Source organism: Melanerpes formicivorus, unplaced genomic scaffold (genome assembly GCF_026170545.1).
Source record: "Melanerpes formicivorus ecotype bairdi unplaced genomic scaffold, bMelFor1.0.p_v2 SCAF_7, whole genome shotgun sequence".
NCBI classification, from domain to species: Eukaryota; Metazoa; Chordata; class Aves; order Piciformes; family Picidae; genus Melanerpes; species Melanerpes formicivorus.
The window spans coordinates 26,613,757-26,636,806 of NW_027142359.1; the positions used below are offsets into that span (position 1 = coordinate 26,613,757).

A 23,050-nucleotide genomic window follows, 5' to 3' on the forward strand; every position below is an offset into this window, starting at 1 on the left:
TGCAGGACATCAGTGCCTCTACCGTGGGTGCTGACTGGCTGCAGGTTAATTGCACCCTGCAGCCAGTTCCGTGGAGAACGGGAGCTGTGTGCGGTGCTGGTGTGCTGCTGGAGATAGTATTCAGTGTTCAGTGGGACTGTTCTGCTGAGAGCAAGGAAATTGCTGATGAGGAGCAACTGCACCAAAGGGCTTAGCAGCCCATCTGGTTGGAGCTGTGGTTGCCTGAAGTGGAGAGCTGCCCAGGATGCTGAGCTACATAGCAGGGACACAGCTTTTGCTCGTCCAGCAGAGACAAGGCAGGATGAAGGGAGCAATTGTGTTGGCAGCCAGAGATGGATCTGTCCCTAGTCCTCTCTGGCTTTCCTTTTTCCAGCTGGATAGATGTTTCCAAACACCACTTAACAGCATGTGTCCAAAGGGACTGGCAGAAGGGTTAATGCTCTTGTTCTGCCTTTCTCCTTTGCATGTGGGGAGGTAATAGGGGGCATTCTGTCTAGACCCTCAGCCACCCTTTCAGTGGTGCTGAGGTCAGGCCTGCTCTCTAACTGTTTGGAGGTGAAGGCTCCTTTTGGATCTCTGTGGGAGCAGCACTGTCCCCAGCGGGGAGGCCCCAGCTTGGACCCTCAGCACTGTGCAGAGCCTGGCAAGGGGAAAGGGACATAAAAACAGACCTTGGCTCTCCTCCCTCCCCAGCCGGAGCAGCTGAGGGGCTGCCAAGTGCTGTGCAGCAGGGAGAAGAAAGACTCTGTTGATGGGAGCTGTGTGGCTGTGAACTGCTGGGCTGGGAGCCAGGCACGTCAGCACCTGATGGGCCAGCTTGAGGAAGGGCTTCTCACTCTATGCCTTCTCCATCTGAGCCTTAGGAAGCCAGTGTAGTGAGGTGTCCTTGCTGCCTCACTAGCCTGCATTTCTGAGCTGGGCTCTTGCCTGCATGAGATACCATTTTGGCACCAGTGTGCTGAAGAGGTGTTACCCCAGGATCCCAGTTCCTGCTCTGCTGCCCTGGACCATGCTGCCTGGGGTCCCTCCTGCTTGCCTCTCCTTAGGGAGTAGCCCTGAGGACCTGGATCAATTCTTGCCCAGCTGTGCAGACTGCAAACAGGTAGCCTATGGCTGTGTTCAGGCTGCTTGGATGGTTTTCAGCAATAGGTGCAGGGCTATGCTGTGGGGGTAATCCCTGGCTGCTGGCCTGTTCTCACCTCTCACAGTAGATCCCTACCCTTTCTCCAGGCAGGCTAGAGCATCTCAATCTTCCCTCCAGGAGCCGCTAGACAAAAGAGCCCTTGTGGAGCCTTTTTGGGGAGGTGCCTGCTGGGGGAGACTTCACCCTTCCCAGCAAACAGATACCTGGCTATGGCTGGGCCCCATGTGGTGTTTCAGAGGCGGTTTTGATCTTGCCTTTCTCCTAGCACCACCTCTCCTGCAGTTCTACAAAGAGGTGAGATTGCTCAGGGCTCAGGGACATCCCAAGGGCCCCAGTACGGGGAGCAGTGAGACAGGTCTGTGCCTGGAGCATGTCTCACTGAGAGGTTCTGCCCAGTCAGTGTGGCCTTGCTCCTGGGCCACTCAGCCCATGAGAGGTTTGTTGATGCTGGGGGTGTTGCCTTACTGGCCTGAGCTCTAACAAAAGTGCAGCACAGGGTGGGGGGCAAGTAGATGGCACTTCAGGTTTGGGGTCAAGGTTGCTTGTTAAGTCCTGGGGACACTATCTGGTCTGGGATGGAATTGGAGTGGGCTGCCCGGGATGCCTCTCCAGCCTGCTCAGTCCTGTGCATCCAGAAAGGATAATGCTGAGGAACTGCCTCTCTCCTGGCTGAGACATCCCCAGTAGTGCTGCTGCACCTGGCTGGGATGCTCTATACCACTCTTTGTCCGCTGTGAGGATCGCCAAGGCACAGCACAGGATCCCAATACCCTGTGTGGGTGCAGAGTGGAGGAGGTGGTCCTGCCATGGGCACTCTCTCAGGGACCTTCTATTTCCATCTGTGTGACAGAGGCTGTAGCACAATCACCACTGGCCCACTCATGTGAGGGAGAGCTGAAAGGCTCACAGTGAGCCTGGGCCATGAGGTGCTTTTCCCAGACACAGCTGCCTGTGTCCAGCAAAGCTGCTCTGGGCTGCAGCATGTGGGAGCTGGAGATGCAACCCTTGCCAGGAAAGGTGCCTGTGTGCTGTGGCTATGGGCTTGCTGGGAGCAGCTGCTGGTGCAGCATACCTCCATCCTTTTCTCTCTGGACTCACACAGCTTCAATGCCCTTGAGAGAGCATGTTAATGAATCCCTGAGGTCTTGCTGGCTATTGAGTGTGTTTACCAGCTTGTGAGGGAGAAGGAAGGAGGTCTCTGAGCAGATGATGCTGTGAGAGTGAAGCATGAGCAGCAATATGCTTGCATTTGCTCACTTGTGGTTGAAGAAATGGGGGAGTCCCTTCAGCTGAGATTTTCTGTAGGGCTCAAGGCTCAGGAGTGTGTTAGAGAAAAAAGGGATTAAAACCCTTGGTTTAGGCAGAGCCCTGGATGGGGATGCAGCAGACAGAGAGGAAAGAAAGGTGAGCCAGAGATGCCTCTGGGGTGAGATGCTGGAATACAGGAGGTCTGGGGCAGGAGGCTGTCCTCCTTGGCCAGGCTTGTCTTTAGCTTATTGCCAGCACTGCTGGGCATGCCTGGCATGAAGCAGTGCCTGATGCTGCCTGCAGTGCCACATCACTGCTGGGAGGTGACAGTGCCAAGCTGTGGCTGTCCTGGGTCCTGGCAGAGAGAGGAAGAGCCCAATGCTCCCAGCAGTGCCAGGGTCTATGAGTGGGCCAGAGGGGAACTGTGCAGAGGAAGGCTGCTTCTGCCCATCTTTGTACTGGGTCTTGCAGGCAAACCCAGATGAGTTACCAGTGTGGACTCTGCACACAGGAGCTGTCTGGATGGCTGTGCAAATCAGCAATGCTAATCTACCCCACTGACCAGGAACCAACACCTTGCTGCAGTTAGCTTCTCCCCTCCTTGAATTGCAAGGACCAGTCCTGCACATGTGAACCTCCTTTAGTAGGGTGCTGAGCATTGGAAGGCTCCAGCCCTGAAGAGCTGCCTGTGCCTGGTCCTGTGGACCTGCTAGCCTCCCCTAGCATGACAATGGTTCAGGTGATGGCTGCACAAAGTTCATACTTCATCCACTGTGGCACAGGGAGTTGGTTTCTGGGGGGAACATGGTGGGGAAGCTTTGCTGGAGAGGCTGAGCTCTACCTTTGTCACGGATGTGTTGGGTGGGCTGCAGCCAGGTTGGGTGAGCTGCAGCAACTCTCTCAGGTCAGGCTGTGGTGCCCTCTTTTAGAAAAATGCATCAAGTGGAAGAGCAGGTGAAGAAGAGTGTCCTCAGCCTGGACCCTTCTGCACATTCTCCACAGCCTTTTCTGACATGCAGGAGTTGGTCATGGCCTCTTCTTTGCTGCTGGTGCTGTTTGGATGGGAGACAAGAGACTTCCTCGCATACATGTGGGAAGGAAGAGTGAATGTGGGGATGTGTGTGCATCAGGACGAAACCATGCAGCTGCCCTTCCAGCCACATACATCAAAACCTTAAAAGTTGAGACCATCTAGTTACATTTGCAAGCTTGCTGCACACTGGGGATAGCCATCCCTGCAGCACCCCTGCTGCAAAGAAATGTTAAGCTTTAGTTTCTTCAACTCCTTACCCTTGCACCCCATGGTTTCCTCTGCCAGGCTGACACACTGCCCATAGCAGTGCACCATTCCCCCAGCAGTGAAGAGGCCTTCTCCTGGGGTAGTGCAGGCTCCTCACATCTTGCAGTGCTAATTGCTGCGTTTCCAAGCCTTAGGTAATTTTTTTGCAGTGATGTTGCAGGTCCTCAGGATTTCTGTGTCAGTTTGGAAGTCTGGAGAGCTGGATGACATCAAGTCGGCTTTGCCAGAGCTGTACAGGCTTGAGCCTTGCTGTGTGTCTGCTTGGAGATCCTCTCCATGTGCTTCTGGCTCATGGCTCTTGGAGCCTAGGTGTTGATCAAAGGTTCATAGCAGCGCTCATGTGGGAACAGCTCTCCTTTTCAGCTTTGTTTCCTTAATTCCATCCCTACACACACACTTTCCAGGAGCCCCCTCAGGCTGCAGCACAGCCTGTCTTCTCTGTTCCCAAGAACCTTCCTTTGTGGCCCATTATTGCACTGTGGGTTGAGATCATTTTATCAAGCCATTCAGCTCATGCTGTAGCAGCAAGGAGCCTGCTCACTGTTTCATTAGCCACAAATGTAAGCCTTCCTCTTGTCATCTAGATAACTGACTTAATAAAATGGCACTGGGCCAGGAAATGATGGCTGGGGGTCTAGGTATGCTCCCTGTTGTTGTCTCCCCATTATGACTTGGCTTACTGGCAGACCTCAAAACATAGCTGTCAGTGCATGTAGTTATTAATCTGTCATGAGTCTTACTAGTTCTTTATAATACATACTTTTCATTAAACCCCTGTGTCATTAGGGGGCCTACAAGAAAGCTGGGGAGGGACTTTTCAGGCTGTCAGGTAATGATAGGACTAGGGGGAATGGGGAAAAAATAGCAATGGGTAGATTCGGATTGGATGTTAGGAAGAAGTTCTTCCCTATGAGGGTGGTGAGACACTGGAACAGGTTGCCTAGGGAGGTTGTAAAAGCCTCAGCCTGGAGGTTTTTAAGGCCAGGCTGGATGTGCCTCTGAGCAACCTGATCTAGTGTGAGGTGTCCCTGCCCATGGCATGGGGATTGAACTAGATGATTCTTGAGATCCCTTCCAACCCTAATGATTCTATGATTCATTGTTGGTGGCAGTGAAGAAGGCCACTGGAGATGCTTCTACCAGCCAGGCCTTCCTTCTCTCCAGGAATTTCCCTGCAGAGTCCATGCTGGGTAACGCAGCAATGGGGATGCCCTTAGCTGTGCTTCATGTCCCCAGCAGCAGGCTGGTTCCCTCTGCCCTTTCTCTGCCCATTTCTCTGTCATTTTGGATTGCATTGGTCTCAAACTAGCTGATTATGTGTTAAACATTAACACATGCATTTAGGAGAGCCCACCATTATGTCATCAAAATGTTGTTTGCAAATTACCTGGTTTGGAAAGCTGCAGCCTCTCCTTCTGTTGCTTCTGTGCCAAATTCTCCCCTCTGTGACAGCCCATGAGATGGGGACACTCCTGGTGTTTGCATTTGAAAGGAGGCAGCAGCTGGATAGTACCTGCCTGTCTCTTTCAGCTATTTCTGTGGCATAAAAAGCATGAGGCAATGCCTGGCTGGAGAGCTCAGGATGAGTCTGTTGGGGTTCATGGCCATCACAGCTCTAACCATCTCTGAAATTCAGGTTTACTCAGCAATCATCTCAGACACTGAAGAGCAGCAAGCTGGTTGTGTGCTCCTGGCTCTGGGGAGGCAGCATGGGCAGAGCCAGAGCTGGACTCATTCCAGGTTTCTGCAGCACTGGCACAAGGAAGTACGCTGTGATATCCAGTGGTGGTGCATGGGGTAGGAAAGAGTCTTTTCTCTCTCAGGTAGGCTTCACTGAGGGGGCTGCTGGGGAGAAAGAAAACCCTTTGAATACACAAAGGCTGTTTAAGCTTGTTTCTTTAAGGGGCAGAATCAAAGATGGAAACTTCACTCAGTTTATTCTTTTTGAGAGGCTATTTTCACAGTGTGCAGCCCAGTACCTAGGCAGTGGCACCAGATTCCTTAGTGACTGCTGTCTCAAGGAGCAGGTTGGGTAAAATGTTAAGAGGCATTGTGAAATAGTTCCCTGATCTCCCACTCAAACCAGCTGGGATGCCAGCAGGCACCACTTGGTTCTGTGCTTTCTATTTCACAGAGGAGTAACCTACCGAGAGCTGGGACATCTGCTCCTGCAGCGCTTGCCAGGGCTCAGCAAACCTTGCTCCCTGCCACCAGCTTTAGCATCTCTCTCCCCTTTGATGGGGCCTGCATCTGGCACTGGATGGGTGATGTGCACATGAAGCAGTGTGCTGTGAAGAGGAGGCACTGTCTGCCCAGGTAAAACAATCGCTGACTGGAGGCAAATCCCACTGGACTCTGCGCGCAGACAGTCTCTTGGCTGCCCAAGGACCTTCAGGTATGGCATCCTTTGTCATGCTTGCTGTGGGTGTAAGCCTACCTTGCAGACTGCTCTGGGATGCTACTGAGAGTCAGCCATCGACATTCATGATCCTGGGACAGAGAGCAAATGATGAAGGTGTGTGGGAGCGGAAGAGTCCCCCACAACCCAGTCTCATGTATGACTGCCCTGGATGTACAGCTGAAATATGTGCTGGCCAGCCCAGGTGGTTCTAACCTGTTGGTGTTGGGTCTGGAAAAGATCTGGTGTAATCCTGCCTGAATGGTTATTGTGATACTGTAGCAGCGAGGACCAAGGCAGCTCTTAGAGAGAGAGAGAATAGAAAAAGGCATATTTAATCCCTGTGTCAAAGCATTAGAGATTCATTGTGGGATTCTACATCTCAGAAAGGGTTCAGGAAAATCAGAGAGGCTGTATAGAGCAGAAAATGCAAAAAATGGCTTGAGGGTGGGAGGAAAAAAAGCCTGGCAGTAAGAGAATTAAGCAACTCAGTATATTTAGCTTATCAGAAAGATGGATGAGAGGGGGTTTGCTTACAGCATATGCATAGTGTCACTAAGAGAAATGCCAGGCTCTGAAAGGCTCTTTAATCAAGCAGAAGGCAGCCTGCAAGCTGAAGCCAGACACGGGGATGTGGGACGCTCTGCTGAATACGAGAGTGAGGAACTCCTCAAACAGATCTGGGAAGACAGGAGTCTCCAAAGCTTGTCTGCAAATCAAGCCTGCCTCCTGCCTTGGAAAATATGCCTGAACTAAACACAGCGTATAGGAATTAATGCAAGGAGATGACCTGCGGCGTGGCAGGCTGGCCAGCTGCTCGCACTCGCTCAGCTGCATGTCAGGTGCAACCACTGGAGCACTTCATCTGAGGAAGACCCTGGGAAACCTAGTCTGGTTGGGCAGAGTGCACAGGAAGCCTTTCAGGCAGGCTTCCAGGGTTTACCTGCACCTGTAGTGGTAAGTGTGGCTCTTTGGTCTTGGAAACCTCTGTAGGGTGGCAGAATTTTTCAGCCTAGCGCAGCTGTTTTTTAGCTTGTTTTGTGTGGGTCTGCTGCTGATACTGTTTAACATTTCTCTTCTTAGAGCAGTCAGAGCACCAGAAATAAAAAATGTCATCCACAGACTGATCGAGCTCAGAGCCTGTGTTTAAGAGTCATATGTAATGAGCATGTGAGATGGAACAAGTTTGGCCAGAGATAAAGCCAAAATACAAGCATGTCACAGCACAGACTGCGTTTCCCAAGCCTGTGCATCAGCAGAGATAATCTCTATCTAGCCATTACTGGAAAGAGATCTTTGCTGTGGCATTTAGTGGCATTTAATTAATAACAAAACACTACATTAATTAGTATCAGGTCTGATTTGATGACATGTAATTTTGGTGCAGGGATTACACTATGAGTATTAGAATGAGGATTGTTATAGGGCAGAGAGTCAAAATGAGATTAGCAGCCTTGCTACGAAGGGAGCCCAGAGGCTGACATTTGGCAACTGATACAATTAGTTGCAGCACAATTTTGTTTATTCATGGGGGGGAAAAAAGCCTGTAGCTGTTACTTGCTTTCCCTGTCACCCCAGATAACATGTAGCTCAGCTCTCATGAAAGAAAAAGGCAAGCAGGCATGGTTTCAGTGGGAACGTCCCATGGTGCTCAGCACCACACATGAAGTGCATTTCCAGAGCAATTCTGGCAAGCTCCAGCCAGGCTCTTTCCAGAGGAAGAGAAGGAGGATGCTTTGCTGACAGTCACCCCTATGTACCCAAGGCCCATGGGGGATGTGAGCAGCTGAACTAGTTCTTAGCTCTATGCACAGCTTTACCCCAAGCATGCTGTGTGTACCGAGGGCACTGAGTTATGTCTAGTCGAACGTGAGCATCCCAAGTTCTATGCAAGGTTGATGCAGGGACACAGGGTATAGGATTCCTCAGTGCCTGTTCTAGTCCTAATGTCTGCTGTGTTACTGTGCCCTCCACAAGAGCTTTTTTCTCCCAGCTTGTGGCTAGCATTGCTGTGGGAAATGTTCTGCACAAATGTAGGCAGTGATGGGCTGGGCAGGTTGGCTGCAGGTGGTATTTGTTGAGCAAGATGGGCTACAGCTCTTTGCTTTTCATTTGGTCAGTTTGGCTCTGAAAAGCTCCAGAGCATTCTGGAAAGCAGCGTGTCAATATGATAGGATTTAATCAGACTTAATTATTCCCTTGCTGTTGATCTCCTAGCAACATCCAGCTTGACATCTGTCTACGAATGAAATGTGTAAGCTAAGGAGGAACATGTTCAGACTGAAGTCTTGCTACTCAAACTGAACCATGCCCCTAATCATTGTCTTAATTCATCTCCTGGCTGTTAGATAGCTGTTGGGAGCTGGTCACTGATTTCCATAGATATACAGCACTCACCTTCTGATTTTTTCTTTCCTATCCTCTTTTTTTTTTTTTCCTTCCTTTTTTTTTAACTGGCAAGAAGTGTGACTTCATCCTGGGCTCTTTCCAGTGCACTGACACCTGATAACAGCGGGTAGAGTTTCCTGAGTGACTAATGTGGACTCAGGAGCAAACCCCAGCCTTGTCGCTATCTGGCTTCCTGCTGTAGGTCCCTGCTTATCTCATCATCAAAATCAGATCAGCTGCTGTGCCTGCAGACCTCCAGGTTTAAACTCTGGGCACGCAAGCATTAGAGTCGGGGCGGCTCAGGTGAGGTTGGAGGATGCTCAGAGCAGACGCAGCATGGTGACAGCAGGCGTCACAGGCAACTCTGTCACTGAAGTGTTGGGGGGCGGTTTGAGGCAGGGAGGAACGACCTGGCTTACATAGTGGAAGGGTGAAGATGCAGAAAGAGGAGACAGACATAAAGCAAGTGTTGGTAAAGCAAAACTGGTCCGGATGCAATGTGGTACAGGAGTCAGTGAGGTTATTGGAGGAAATGAGCTCAGCGGCTGAACTGGGGCAGTGGAGGCTGTCTAGCTAGCTGCTGTGAAGCTAGAGGGAAGGGAACTGCTTTAGCTGAGTGAAAGCAGCCAGCATTCTAAGTGGGTCAGCCCCATGGGAGCTGGTGGGCAGAATGGGTAGTGGTGGGAGGGCAGACCTACAGAAGAATGAAGTTGAGCGGATGAGGTTGTGGCTCCTTTTCATGCATCTCCTTGGGGGGATATTGGTGCTGGTGATACCTGAGTGCTGGTACAAATCTGTCTTCTGAGCTGCATCTGGAAGTTGTTGGCATCCAGAAAGCCTAGTGGGATGTTAGTGTGGCATGTGCCTCCCTTGTGTCCCTGCAGAGGAGTGTGGTAGTTCTGTCAGCCCTGCTGTCTGGGTGCCACACTTGCAGCCAGCTTGTACTGACTTCACTCATGCTGAACACACAGTGGGGTTTCTGGCTGTGAAAGTGGGGCTGTGCGAGTACTTGCCAGCTCTCCCTGCAACCTGTGTGGGCTCTGCCTCCCAACAAATGCCAGGGAACTGGCTTGGGCAGTGCTCAGCCAGCCCTGTGCCATCTGAGGCGGTGTCTGCCGGTCAACATCAGCACCTGGGTTTGCCTGCTGTGGGAGCTGCCACCATTCATTTGCCTTAAACTCACGTGGCTTTTTGTTTTCCTTGTGTTATCAGTGATTCGTGGAGGGTGGAAACAGGAAATCATTGGGCTGCATTGCTGTCCTGAAGACACAGGTTTATTCCTCACACTCTTTCCTTTCAAATGACTTTTCCTCCCTTTGTCTAATAGTTTCCTTCTTCATAATTCCCTCCTTGTATTTATATTTCTCACTTGCCCTGTGCCTGATGAGCATTAGGACACCTAGCAAGTCTGTGGGGCCAGTGGCAAGGAGGCAATGCTGTGTAAAGGGTGAAGTGCACCCTGGCCCCACCACTGGGGTGGGGGTAGCCATGCAGTGAGGTGGAGATTGTGATGTAGTAGGAACTGCATGGAAGCAAAGCCAACTGCGGCACTGGCTGTGTGGTGTGAGCTGTACTGTGCAGTGGGAGTGTAGCCAATGGAGTCTGCGCAGCCCAGTGTGGTCCTTGCAGTATTGTGTGGCCCAGTGGTAGAGGCTGTGCAACACTGGACATAACAGGGAAGTTGTGCAGTGGCTTGACATCACCTTGTTGGGTTTACAATGGTGTAAAAATCTGCAGAAGTTGGAGGATAGAGTGAAGGTAGTGACCTGGGGCAGTGGCTGGGTGCAAAACTGGTCTGTATGACTTGGCTTTGTGCACTGACTGGAAGAGTTGAGGAGGTGCAGCAGTCAAAGGGAGATGCAGTACCACTGCAATGCAGTGCCTAGGGGCTAGGCAATGCAGTGTTGCTGTTGGGATGCAGTAACTGGGTAGGAAGAAAGTGGTGTGGCTGCAGTGGCTGCACAATTTGGAGGTGTCTCAGCTGGAGCAAGGTGCAGTGTTGTGCAATACAGAGATTGGATGTTCTGTTTTTGTTGGCAGAACCACAGGCCAGCCATGGCCTGCTGGCCATTAGCAGTTTCAAGCTAGCCAGAACAGCACCAGCCTAGAAACATCACACTCATTATAAAGGGGGGAGTTTGCTGCGAATGGGGAGCCTTCTGCTCAGGCTCTTCTTGACCCTACTCCTCTTTCTTCTTCTGCTGACCTTTCCCTCTTACTGTGACCACTGTACATTTGTTGGGCTGAGTATAACTTTGTATATTTTATATTTGCCATTGGTATTAGTTTGGCTATTTCATTAAATCTGTTTTCATTCAATCTCTTCTTTCTTTTTCCTGATTCTCCTTCCTTGCTGGGTCACTGGATGACAGAGCTACTGCTGTAGCATAGCTCCAAGTAAGGGCTAAATGTAGAACATTTAGAACCAGAACAGATACAACGTGGAGTTTGACAGGTGGTGTAGTACTCGGCAGGCTCCTGCAGTGCCATGCCCGGAGGAAGGAATAGTGTAGTGGAATGCTTGAAGGCACTGCAATGATTTGCAGGTGTTGCTGAGTGACTTGGAAGTGGTGCAGTGATTTGATGGTGAAGCAATGCCGGGAAGTGACTGGGGAAGTGCAGAGAAGTGCCCTGCAGCCACTGGTAGTTGGTGTGCGTGTGTGTAGTGCAGTGATGGAAGAGGGCAGTGCAGTGTAGTAAGGAAAGGCAGCGGCATAGTGCAAGGATGAGAGCAGTGTAGTGCTGGGAGCCGCGCAGCCCGTTGCAGTACATCACTTGAACGGTGCAGCACTGGGAGCCGCACAGGGCACTACAGGGATGGGAGCAGCGCCGTGCAGTGATTTGGGGCGGTGAGAGGGCTCCACGCATGCGCGCTGCCGTCCTGCCGCAGCGCCCCTCCGGCGGCGACCCCCTGCCGCCCGCCTTCCATTGGCTGTGGGCGCCTCCCGCGATAGGCTGCGGGCGCGGCCCCCAGCACCGCCCCATTGGCCGGTGGCGGCCGCTATGCGGGCGGGTCGGCGGCGCGGTGACCCGCCCCGGCGCTCCATTGGCAGCCGCGGTGCCCCTCAGCTCCGCGGCGGCCGGTCCCGCTGCGCCGCGCCCGGCATGGCGGCGCCCGCAGCCCCGCGCCCGGGGGCCGCAGCCGGCGGCCGAACGCCCTGGGCGGGCGGCGGCCGGGTGAGAATGAGCGGAGAGGACGGGGAGGGGAAACGGGTGCGATAGGGCCGTCTTGGCACCGGTGGTCGCTACCGTTTCGACGAGCGCGGTCTGGGGGGCGCCGGGCTGAGGGAGGGGAGTGGAACCCAGCAAGGCGGGGGTAGGCGGCGGGGTGCCTGGCCCGCGACCGGCAGCCAGCCCGGCGGTGGCGAGGCCGTGGCGGTGCCCGTTAGAATTCCGATTTCAGGCGGCCGTTGCCAGCTGTCAGGCAGCGGCAAGCTGTCGTCCTGCTCGGGCCGCGCTGTTCCGGCGCCGTACTCGCCTTCAAGGCATCTCATCCCCTTGGCGCGGCATGCCCGCTGTCCGTGGGACGCCACCCCCCGGGAGCCCCATGGCGTTCTGGGTTTGCTCTGCGGCGCGTCGGGGCTTGCCTGTGCTCGGGAGGACCGTGGTGCTCGCCGGGCCTCGCCGGCAGCGGCGGCTCTGGGGGTGATTATCTGAAATGAGCTGAGGCGTAAGTGCAAACGGAGAGTTGGGTTGCTGCCTGTTACAGCGTGGCAGTGCTGTCCTGCCTCTTCTGGAGTGGCACTGATCCTGGCGACAAAACCAGGCAGCTGCCGAGGGTCGTAGTTCTTATTTTCACTGATGGGTAACCGGAGTGCTTTACCATGTGGTGAGCAGGGGTTACTGTGTGTTAGTGTATGTATGAGATTGCGTGTTGAGGAAGGATGACTATCAGAGAAGGTGGCTCCAACCTCAGTCTGTTTCTCGTCCTCAGGTCATGTAGAAGAGCAGATTTAATGTGAAGATGGGACTGTTGGTGTTTATGCGTAACCTGCTGCTAGCACTCTGCCTCTTTCTGGTACTGGGATTTCTGTACTATTCTGCTTGGAAGTTGCACCTTCTCAGATGGGAGGACTCAAGTAAGTAGCAGCACCGTGTAACTGTTTCTGGGCTCAAGTAGTTGCAGTAGTACTGAGGTGGCTTTGACTTAGCAGTATTAGAGGGATGTGATTAAGCCAAATCAAATGCTGGAGCAAAAGCTTAAGGGGTTGAATTCGTGATTACCTAATGCTCTTTATGGCTTTACTTTTATTACTGGGTACAAAAGTAGATTCACACTCTAGAAATCTAGCATTAGAGACTTCAATTCTTAGAATATTCTGTGTTAGTTTGAGATTCTTAATTGTCAAAGAGTTTGTGTGCTGAGACTTCACCTCTCTGAATCTTTCTGTACAGTTTTAAATATCTAAGACCAATTAGATTTTTTTCTATCTCTGGTGGATTTTAATTTCTTTCTATAATCATATGCTGGTTATCTCATCATCTTACTTTGCCCTTCAGAAATCCTCATCTTCCATTTATCTTCTATGTTTTTCTCTGCCAACTGTCTCTCACCTGAAAGGATGTTTCTCAACCTTTTGACATCCAAAGAGACATCCTGACCTCATTGGATACAGTCTAAGGATTGTACTGTGCAGTAATGCTATAGGAGGTTTTAGTGGCAATGAAATACAAATAATGCTGAGATTTGATTACTCAGTTGCTGCTCTTTTTTTTTTTTTTTGCTAGTGTTGATTGATTGATTGCATGTGAGAATTGTTAACTGAAATACAAAAACAGGAAAACAATTCCCTTCTCTCCCCCTCCCTCCCAAAACGCAAGCCAGCCTTCTGTGCAGATGTTCCACGGGCTGTTTTAGATGTCTCACAGTGACCATTGCTCCTTGGGTCAGTGACTGAGAAACACTGGTCCAGAAGGATTGTTTTTCTGTCCAACAGAAAGCTGTCGGTCAAATTCCATCTTTGCTGTATTGCATTTCTCTGCGTGCTGTTGAAAGTTTCTACTGAAGGCCTTACTAAATAGTTTTCTACTTCTCTGTGCTCTGCATTTATTGTTGTATCTTCTGAGAAGTTTTGCACAGTAATGGATGGTGACTTGGATATGACATTTGGACTGATGTGTGACTTAGTAGGAGTGCTAAGGTGCTGCTAGAACAGGTATTATAAGACTGAGCTTGTAAAAGTTGCACGGTGTTCTTTCTGAGCAGGGACTGTTTCTTCAGGTTTGTGCTTCAGAGAGGCAGTCAAAAATCTTGATCATGACCTTCTGAAAGATAGCACTTTGGTCACTGAGGCAGAGAACATCCTTTGTGTGTGAAAACAAGTACTGAATGTAGTTCACAGTTTTGCCATATGTACTACCACATGATGATCAGTTATGAAATTACACCCCCTGCCATCCTTTCCTTCCTTCATACCACCAGAAATTGCTCTGGGACTTTCCAAGGCCTGGAAAAAAAAACCCTTCAGGCCAAAACTACTATGTGAACTTTGCTAAATGTGGAGGAGCAGCTTTGTGTGTATGTGCCATATACCAAGGTATCGGTGTGGGTTCTAAATTTCTTCAGGCGCTCATCTCTCTTGGACTTTGTGCTCCATTTGTTATTTTACTCCATGTCAGTCCCCGGGAGTTTTGTGGTAACTGTGCCTTGCAATGCAGTGTTGCAAATTTTTAAGCAAACATTGCACATTTGTGTGAATGGAACACTTTTACCTGGAAAGATGACTTCAAGTTGCAGCCTAGTTAGAGAAATTTGTGCTGAGTGTACTGGTACCCCAGGATGCTCTGACAGGAGCGCTGTGAGGTAATGTCACAGCCTTTTTGTTAGGTGTGCCTTTCTTGTAGTCTGACCTTGGTCTGTAAAACGTGCCCTTTCTTGTTCTTGGAGGTTGCAGTGCTGGCATTAAGCTTCTTCAGCACGTGCCATGCAATGATGCTAGCGTGAAGATTTAGCTTATTGATCTGTATCAGCTGTCACAGCTGATACAGGCTGTACTGTTGTTCTTTTTTGTCTAGACACACTTACGGATTGTGTCTTAAATAGCAGAGGAAGCTGCTTGGATTGTTAGTGTAAATAGCAGTCTAGTGTGGGAGGGCATTACTTTTGAAAACCAGTTTAAAATGGTACCAGGTTTAATTGGTCTTCAAAGTTTTGTATGGTTTTTTAATCATGTCATCTTACCTGTGAGGAACTTATGCAAATTTTAAATGCAAACGTAAGCCCCTATTGGGAAACTTGATCTGAAGAGTTAATGTTAAGCTTCTATAAATAAGTGTTTGGAAGTTAACAAATGACAGAATAGGAGTTGCTCATTTAACCACAATTAGGATTCCTTGAGCATGTGTAATATGATACAGTGCATAATGATGCAATTACACTTTCTGTTTTCTGAAGGGGAGCTTTGCTTACTTCAGTGCACCAGACGTGGTGCTTGATAGCTGCTTGTGGTTTTATTTCCTGAAGTGCAATTCAGTGTGTGACCTTGCAGATTCCTTTAAGATTGATATGATAATGCTGGTGTCCCCAGAGGCAAAACTTAGTATAGATGTGCTAGTTTTGGGGTGCTTAATAATCTAAGATTATTGATTTTTTCTATGTAAGTTACCACCTTATTAAATTATATTCACTCTTCTTGTGACCAGTGCCTTTATTTTGTGTGACAGTGGCTCCTTAGCTTCAATAATCATGTTCATCTTGTCTCTGCTCTGCTCTTTGTGATAGAGGAGGCATGAAACTAAGATGGGCCTGACATTCAACACCCTTGCAGTCTCCTCAGAGACTGGTAATGTGTATTTAATATGAGACACCCAAAAAATGCCATGGAGTATGGTGAAAAATACTTGATCTGCTTAATGCTTGTGTAGCTTGTTCACTTGATGTTTTTGAAACTGCCTGTATATATTTGTTGATGAATTTGATTGGTAACTCTGTCAGGAATCTAGTTGCTGAGATTTCAATGTTTGTGTATTTAGCTGCTAAAGAAGATGAACAGCTAAACTGATTTGTTGTATTTGTACCTTGGACACCTCCAAGAAAGGAGGCTGAACTTCTGAACAGACTGTGACAGATAAACATCAATGTTTCTGTTACCATCTCCATTTAACTCTAATTGTGATGCCTTAATGAGTTCTGAGCGATTGTTCTCCTTGCTGCGTGACTCTACACCTTGCCAAAATACAAAGGAGAACAGGAGAGAATTAATTCCCTAGGGTTTATCTTTTTTGTGATAAGAATAGATTGAATTCCGCTAATGTGAACTCATTAAGGTTGAATTAAGTTCAAGTGCCTCTTCCGTTTGAGACAAACCTCTAGTGACTGCTACCCTTCTCATCTTTTTAGTGAACATTACGGCTGGCTACGCTTCCCCAAGTCTTATTTCATGTTCATGGCAATATACTGTTAGTTCTTAGAGCAGCAGCAAAGTGCAAAAACATGGTAACACATTGTGAATGCAGGAGGGCCTCTGAGTTCTGGTGATGTTTGGGAATAGATGAGCAGTGCTTAGGACAGAGGTAATCTTTCCAGCTTTCTGTAATGAAGCCTCAGTCTCTGACAGTGGCAAGATGCACACCATCCCTTCATGTTCTTTCCAGACAGGCAATAGTGACAGATGCTGCAGCCCTCTGAGTGTTGAGTTGCGTGGAGGTGTGCTAAGCATGTAGAACTGATAATGTGACGTGGGAGACAGGCATGGAAGTTTTGGTATCAGGTTTAGCTGTTCTGTGCATCCTAGAAAGACCTTGCAGCAGCAAATTATTTTCAACTCTAATTCTGGACACGCAGCCAAAGAAATAATCATAACTGCTGATTGTGTTTCTGGACACAGAGTTCTTAGGGAATTCTTACACAGCAGTAATAGGAACAGGTTTTGAAGGTCTGAAACATGACTGCAGCTTCTTTCCTAACGACTCCGTGTCCTATCCCTTCCACCTTCCCTGATGCATTTGGCTTTGAGGAGGAAGGAAGATGTTACCTGTATGAGTACAAAAAGGCACATGGGAGGGTGCCCAGTTTTCTTTGAAAAGTATGATGAAAGATGGCATCTTGATGACAGTGCTGCTTAGATTTGCTTCCTCAGCTTGGAGGAATGCATTTTAACCCCTAACTGAAGGTCTGGACACGTTAAAATTTAATCATGATGTTTACTACTTAACCTGGTACATCTATAGCTGATTTTGCAACTTAAATTAATGTGTTTGTAAGGAAGGAACAATTCCATTTAAAAATGTCCTGGCTGGGGAAATATTGGACTCATTCCTCCGAGGCAGCTTGCCTTTCTGTTTTGGTTTTTTCCCCCCCCTTCTTCTCAAAGTATTGAAATGTACTTGGGACAAGGACAGTGTGACACTCTTTTCCCCTTCTTTATTGTGCTTCTGTCTACATTAGCATTGAATTAATTTAAAGAAACATATGCTCTACTGTAGGTACTTTTGGCAAAACCTAAGTTAATGCAACTTGTAGCTATAGATTTTGAGCTTGTCACTTTGAATGTGGCTTTTGAAACATCTCCACGTATATCCCGTGGATGTCTCCATAAAGAACTCAAATCACTACTCTGTCGTCTGTTGCTCCTTGCTATTTTCAACTCTTAATTCTGGAAAGGCAGCCAAGGAATAAAGCCCTGGGAAGAGATTTATTTTTTTTTTTAAGGTATTTCAAGACCCTTATTCTTTTTTCTTTTTACTTTTTTTTCTTAATGTCTGTTTCTATGGGAACTGAGGAGACATAAACAGGCAAAACTGACTCACTTCTGCTGCTTGCAGGTTTTTAGTCTGCTTGCATTTCCATGGAAACCAGTCTCTAAGCAAAAAAATGCTAAATTAATCAAAAGCATTCAAACCTGTACCTTTAATATATAAACACTGATTTCTCTCTTTCAAAGTGGAATGGTATTTTTGTCAGTTCTCGTACTAGGGGACTAAAAACACAGACCGAAAGAAATCAATCTCTTTTTCATGGGTTTGGAACGTGCAACGCTCCCTGTCATGTGGCTAAGGCCTCATGGTATGTGTGATGGTATGTAGTGTGGGCACAGCTGTTGGATCCTGAGTTACTAGGGACGTCATTGTTCCTGATTAAAGGAGTGGATACACTTGCATACACTGCCATCTGACTTTTTCCCATTCAGTTGTTTCACACCAACTGAACATCTTTTCATGTTTTGTATATGAGTAACTAGGCCACAGAGACAAACTTGTCCCCTTTGTGGAGAGGCACGTAACAGTTTCAGTTTCAGACCCTCATCTCTGGGAGTTACTGTCCTACTTGCCTTTGTCAGAAGCAAATGCAAGAGTGCTCCTATAAAAAATGACATCTCTGGGCCAGCTCAGCTTGGCACTGGGAGCATAAATCTCTGAAAGTGGGTTGAGCTAAGCTGGCTGAATTTATGGTTAGGTGGATGAAGTGGCATATCCTCTTGTACTGTAGAATTACATGCCCCTGTTGTGAGGGATGGCAGGCAAACAGTGATGATAACTATTTTGGTTGCTCTGTGTCTGTCGATGGCCTTAGCTTTAGGGGGTGTGTGTTCTTCATGGTAGACTCCATTACTGTTGCTCCCCAGGCTGAAAATCCTGAGAGACTTTAACCTTGTGGGCATTAGTTTTTTTCAAAAACCTGTTTTGGACAGTGTTGTGCAGCCATGTAAACGTCCTAAAAGAGTTGCTTTTTCACTTTGGAGGGAGAGACTGGAAACAGCACTGAGGGGGATTATTGTGAACTCACTAATGTTTGAGTAACTAGTAGCTAAAAAGGTTTGTTTCATCTACTCAGCTATTCTCTAGTCTGTCTTAGTGCTGTACTTCCTGCACCAAGCCTGAGAACAAATGTTTAGGCATTTCTCATAGCATGGATCCAGCTACAGATTTAAGGAATCTCTTTGCTACCTTTCAGATGCTTTAGGGATTTGAGGATCACAACCATGCTTTTTGGAATGTTAAAAATAGGAAGTGATGTGACTGAGGCAGCAGTGAGTATTAGAAACAAAGATGTAAAACCAGGAGTTACATCAACAGTTGTCTGGTAAAGCAGCTTAACTTTTCTAGGAATCCTCCTCTTGGGCTGAAATGTTCCACTTGGGTTCAGCTTGAAACTGAAAACTTGAGTGTGCTATGGTGAGTGTTTCTCTTATCTGCGCAGAACACAGGAAAATGGATTTGGTGCCCAGAAATCGTTAGTGGTGTTCAAGTTGCTGCTGTTCACGTGCCTGGATAAGGAGCATGGCTAATCTTAAAATCCTGCAGCTCAGGACATTCAGTTGTGGTATCTTCTACATCTCTAAATGTGTTGCTTTTCCCTTGACTGGAGGCAGATGTGTGTGTTCCTGATTCTGCTTGGTCTGGCTGTTTGATGCAGATGTACAGAACTGCCTGTCCTTTCCCAACAGAGCCAGCTGTTCTGCCATCAGGACAGAAGAAACAGTCTACTCAGCACATGTGAATCAGAACTTTAAAGGTTTATGAAAGAGTTAAAGCCAAAATAAATAAAAGACAGAGTCACTACTGCTTTTTATTTAGGAGGCAGCACTACACAAAGTAGCCAAAGAAACAGGGGAATGAAAGTGCTTCGTCTTTTTTTGACCTGTTACTACACATTTAGTGAAACACCCAGAGTTGCTCTACACCCTTACTGTCGTGGGGACTCTGCTGTCTCCAGGAATTGCTAGTGCTGCTGCAGTGTTACCAGTGCAGGACAGAACTCTGCTGGGGCAATGAGAAATCATGCATGACAGAGCAGTTGTGGGAGGGAGCAAACATAATGTTGCCTTGTCTGAGAAATTTTTCCAGAGGAGAAAAACTCCCTGAACAGACTTCAGGCTTTAAGAACCTGTAGGGGCATTGAAAGCATAGCAGTCAAGCACTTTGTGGATCAGGGAGTGGCTGTAGTGCTCTGCTGGTACTCATCTTTATTCCTGGGCTGCTGTAAGCTAGCGTTAGCTTTTTAGCAAACTAGAAAAGCAAGGTGCAAGAGAACTTCTCTGTCCCCCAACACACTGCTGGGCCTTAGTTTTGCATCCTGAAATATTAATATGCTCTTGCTTCTCTTGACAGCAGCAGTCTTGCTGCTGTTTGAGTGCCTGCTCAAGCCTTTGTATTTCCTGCTCTCTCCAATTGTGTGGTTAGCTGGTGTGTGCAGTTGAGCAACTTGCCCAGTTTAAAACAGTGTGATTTTGTTTGTTTCACTCAGTTGACCTTAACTTGACTTGGTGTTTCACTTGCTTCACTTGCTCTGCTCTTGTGCGTTTTCTCCCTGTTCCCCCCCAGGCCTGGGAAGGCTGTGTTCCTGTGACTTTTGACAGGAGGTTTGAGATAGTGGTTGTAAGGGGCAGCACTCAGCGTATTACATGCAGCCAAAGCCGTGTCCTCCAAACTCGCTTTTCAGAGGTCAAAGTCAGCAGCTTTCCATATTCTGGAAGGTACAGTGCAGTGAAAGCACTTTACCTCACTTAGCAATTGCTCTGCAGCTGAGTGCTTTCAGGGGTGAAAGGACTTATTCATCGCAGATGGCTGTGAACCCCATGGCAATGAGTTCAGCTGGGAACAATACCTCCCTGTGAGGACTGTTTCATCTGCATTGGTAAGTGGTTCTCTGTCTTTCCCCATCTTGTCACTCTACATCTTTTTGTGGGTAAAGCATGTGCCTCTGACCTGTAGCCATTGCAGCAATGGCTGTTGTGCCTTAAGGTATTATCAGCCTTAATAGAAGCTCCACCCTATCACTTGTTTGACAGAATAGACCACACAGATGTTCTCCAGGCTTTAAGACAGGCAGGCTGCCTTTGAGCACCTTTCATAACCACTGCTTCAAGTCAGTTCTGAAGTTGTTGGGGCAATAACGTCTGGCACAAAGGAAGAAATATGTGATTTGGCTCAAGGTGGACAGCTGTTGTTGCTGTTATCTCCTGACTGTGGCCTTAGTACTGGTTCTGACCATGTCTGTTGTACTTTGGGTTGTTTTGCAGAGGAGATTATTCCTAAATTGTTACTATCTGCCAACCTTTTTGGTGCTGTCTTGGTTTACATCACAGTGTCAGGCTGAGGCAATAAACCAGCCAATCCTGGGTATGACTTGCAAGGACAAGTACAATTGGGTCACGAGGTGTAGCTCTGTATGAATTATGTATCCCTTCGGCACTTCAGAAGGAATGTGATTGTGCACCCAGCCATCAAGCAAAAAATAATCTGTACTGCATGTGCATATCCTGAATAGATGTTTGACCCTGATTTCAAGTGGTTACTCCATCATGGCATCACATGCTTATATTGCTCTTGTATGCATTGCTTTCTTGAGGAAATAACAGCGTGTGAGGATAGTGCCAGAATCCCAGCCAGGTTCAGAAACTAAAGGATGTTTCTTAGCTAGGCTTTGGTATTTTGATTAACCAAATGTCTAGACAGTCCAAGTTATTTGCATCTCTGAGAGTCAGAATATACCATTTCTTGCTCTGTTCCAAAAAAGAAAAATCAGAGTGTGTTAAAATTAGCAATTTCTGGTTTTAAGAGCTCACAAACATATGTTGCTTGTTTATCCTTATTTTTTTCTCTTCCAGATGATGCTAGGATCCCTACTGCTGTAACTTGGTCCCTGTTACAGCATGTCATTTTTTCACAGCTATTATCTTGAGGATTTCAGTGTTAGGAACTCTGATTAAATGTGAGGTCCATCCGAGCTGAAACAGTGCAGGATGTGTGCCCCTTAATAGCCTCTGAAATAAAAAGAGTTGGCACTGTGTAACAAGAGGAAAGTTTAATTTGTATCTTTCGTGGCTGCAGTGAGTTGGCTTGTTCTGAGCAGTGTCTTTGTCCAAAACATTATGTACAGATGCATTTATGCTTCAAAAGAAGTAGTGAAAATGAGATGGCACAGGAATCAGTAAAAGCTGGGCTTTCCCAACAGGTAAGTAGCCAATGGCTTCCTGAGTGGGAAGGCTAACTCTGAATAAATGTTCACAAGGTTAATAATTTGTAAGTGCAACTGCATCTTTTCACCTCTGTCAGGAGTGAATTGATCTCAGAATAGCTTTAATATTATATAAAGTGTTGGGTTTTTAGCTGTGATTGTGTCTGGAGACCCCAAATGAAACAATGTCCTGAGACACATTTCTTAGGATAAAGGATAATAACTTAAATAGGCTCAGGAAGGCAGAGGAAGCTGAGACACAGGAAAGTGAAATTATTCCATGTCACACAGCAGCTCAAGGGCAGAGCTATGAATAGAATGAAGGTCTCAGGGTTTTTGATCTGATGTCCAGCTGGCCAAATGAGGCTCACTCTCCTATAATTATGAATTCTACATGGCTGTAGTTCAGGAGAGTGGTAATATGCTGAAGCTGCTTGCTTGGGACAGAGATTATCTCCTGATATTTATGAAAACACAGCAATATTTCAAAGTCCTGTGTTGATAGTAACAGCACTGGTGGTGGTCTGTGTGGCCAGTGCTGCTGGCTCAATGTAGGTACTGTAATTGGGGTATGAAATGGCTAGTCTAAGCTGCTGCTAGGAGTTGTCTAAGATACATCTGTTGAAGTGCCTTAAGAACTAAGTGTACATCCTGAACAGTTGTGAGTGCTGGTTTCAGGTTTTTCAGTATTCAGATTCACCATATAGAATAGAATTAACCAGGTTGGAAGAGACCTTTGAGATCATTGAGTCCAACCTATCATCCAACACTATCTAATCAACTAAACCATGGCACCAAGCACCCCATCGAGTATCTTCCTAAACACTTCCAGTGATAGTGATTCCACCACCTCCCTGGGCAGCACATTCCAATGGGCAATCACTCTTTCTGGGAAGAACTTCTTCCTAACCTTCAGCCTAAACCTCCCCTGGCACAGCTTGAGACTGTGTCCTCTTGTCCTGGTGCTGCTTGCCTGGGAGAAGAGACCAACCCCCACCTGGCTACAACCTTCCTTCAGGTAGTTGTAGACAGCAATGAGATCTGCCCTGAGCCTCCTCTTCTGCAGACTAAGAACCCCATCTCCCTCAGCCTCTCCTCATAGGGCTTGTGCTCCAACCCCCTCACCAGCTGTGTTGCCCTTCTCTGGGCACCTTCCATCAAGTCAACATCTTTCCTAAACTGAGGGGCCCAGAACTGGGCACAGTACTCAAGGTGTGGCCTGACCTGTGCTGAGTACAGGGGCAGAACGATCAAAGGCACTGTGCTTGTTTTCCAGCTGCATTAGTACCACAACCACCTTTTTCTTTCTGAAGTTTAAAATTTTGCTCTCCATACTCAAACACAGAACTCCCTTCTTTGGAAACTTCTTAAAAAAAACACACCTTGAAATGCTCAGGCAGAGACTAAGCCAGAATTTCTGCTCAAAGCATGAAAATCTGAGCTCTTGAGAAGAAGGGAATAATGGAACAATTCAGGCCGTTTCAACCACAGAAATTGCTAATGCTTTAGGTATAATTAGAAATCTAATTACTTTGAATTTAGTTGCTGAGACTTTTCTGCCTTTTGAGACTTGCCCCACACCATTCTGTCAGGTTCCAAATAGCACACTGGCAGTTCTCCATTATACTGCTAGGAAATTAGCAAATGCTGCCTTTTTTTTTTCCCCCTATTGCC

The 23,050-nt window shown here is 47.8% G+C and overlaps 1 protein-coding gene across 5 annotated transcripts in view; it reads left to right on the forward strand.

Moving 5' to 3' along the window:
* The first annotated feature begins 5,045 nt into the window (after window positions 1–5,045).
* Window positions 5,046–23,050, forward strand: part of ST3GAL3 (ST3 beta-galactoside alpha-2,3-sialyltransferase 3) — a 233,839-nt gene continuing 215,834 nt past the window's right edge. For 3 of the 5 annotated variants that reach the window (XM_068141551.1, XM_068141557.1, XM_068141558.1), the window contains exons 1-2: window positions 11,521–11,655; window positions 12,413–12,557. In XM_068141551.1, the coding sequence (XP_067997652.1) occupies window positions 12,443–12,557 (115 nt within the window). In that variant the 5' untranslated portion in view covers window positions 11,521–11,655; window positions 12,413–12,442. Of the gene's footprint in view, window positions 7,048–11,520; window positions 11,656–12,155; window positions 12,558–23,050 lie in introns of those variants that run through there. The other 2 variants (XM_068141553.1, XM_068141552.1) reach the window with 2 other exon arrangements.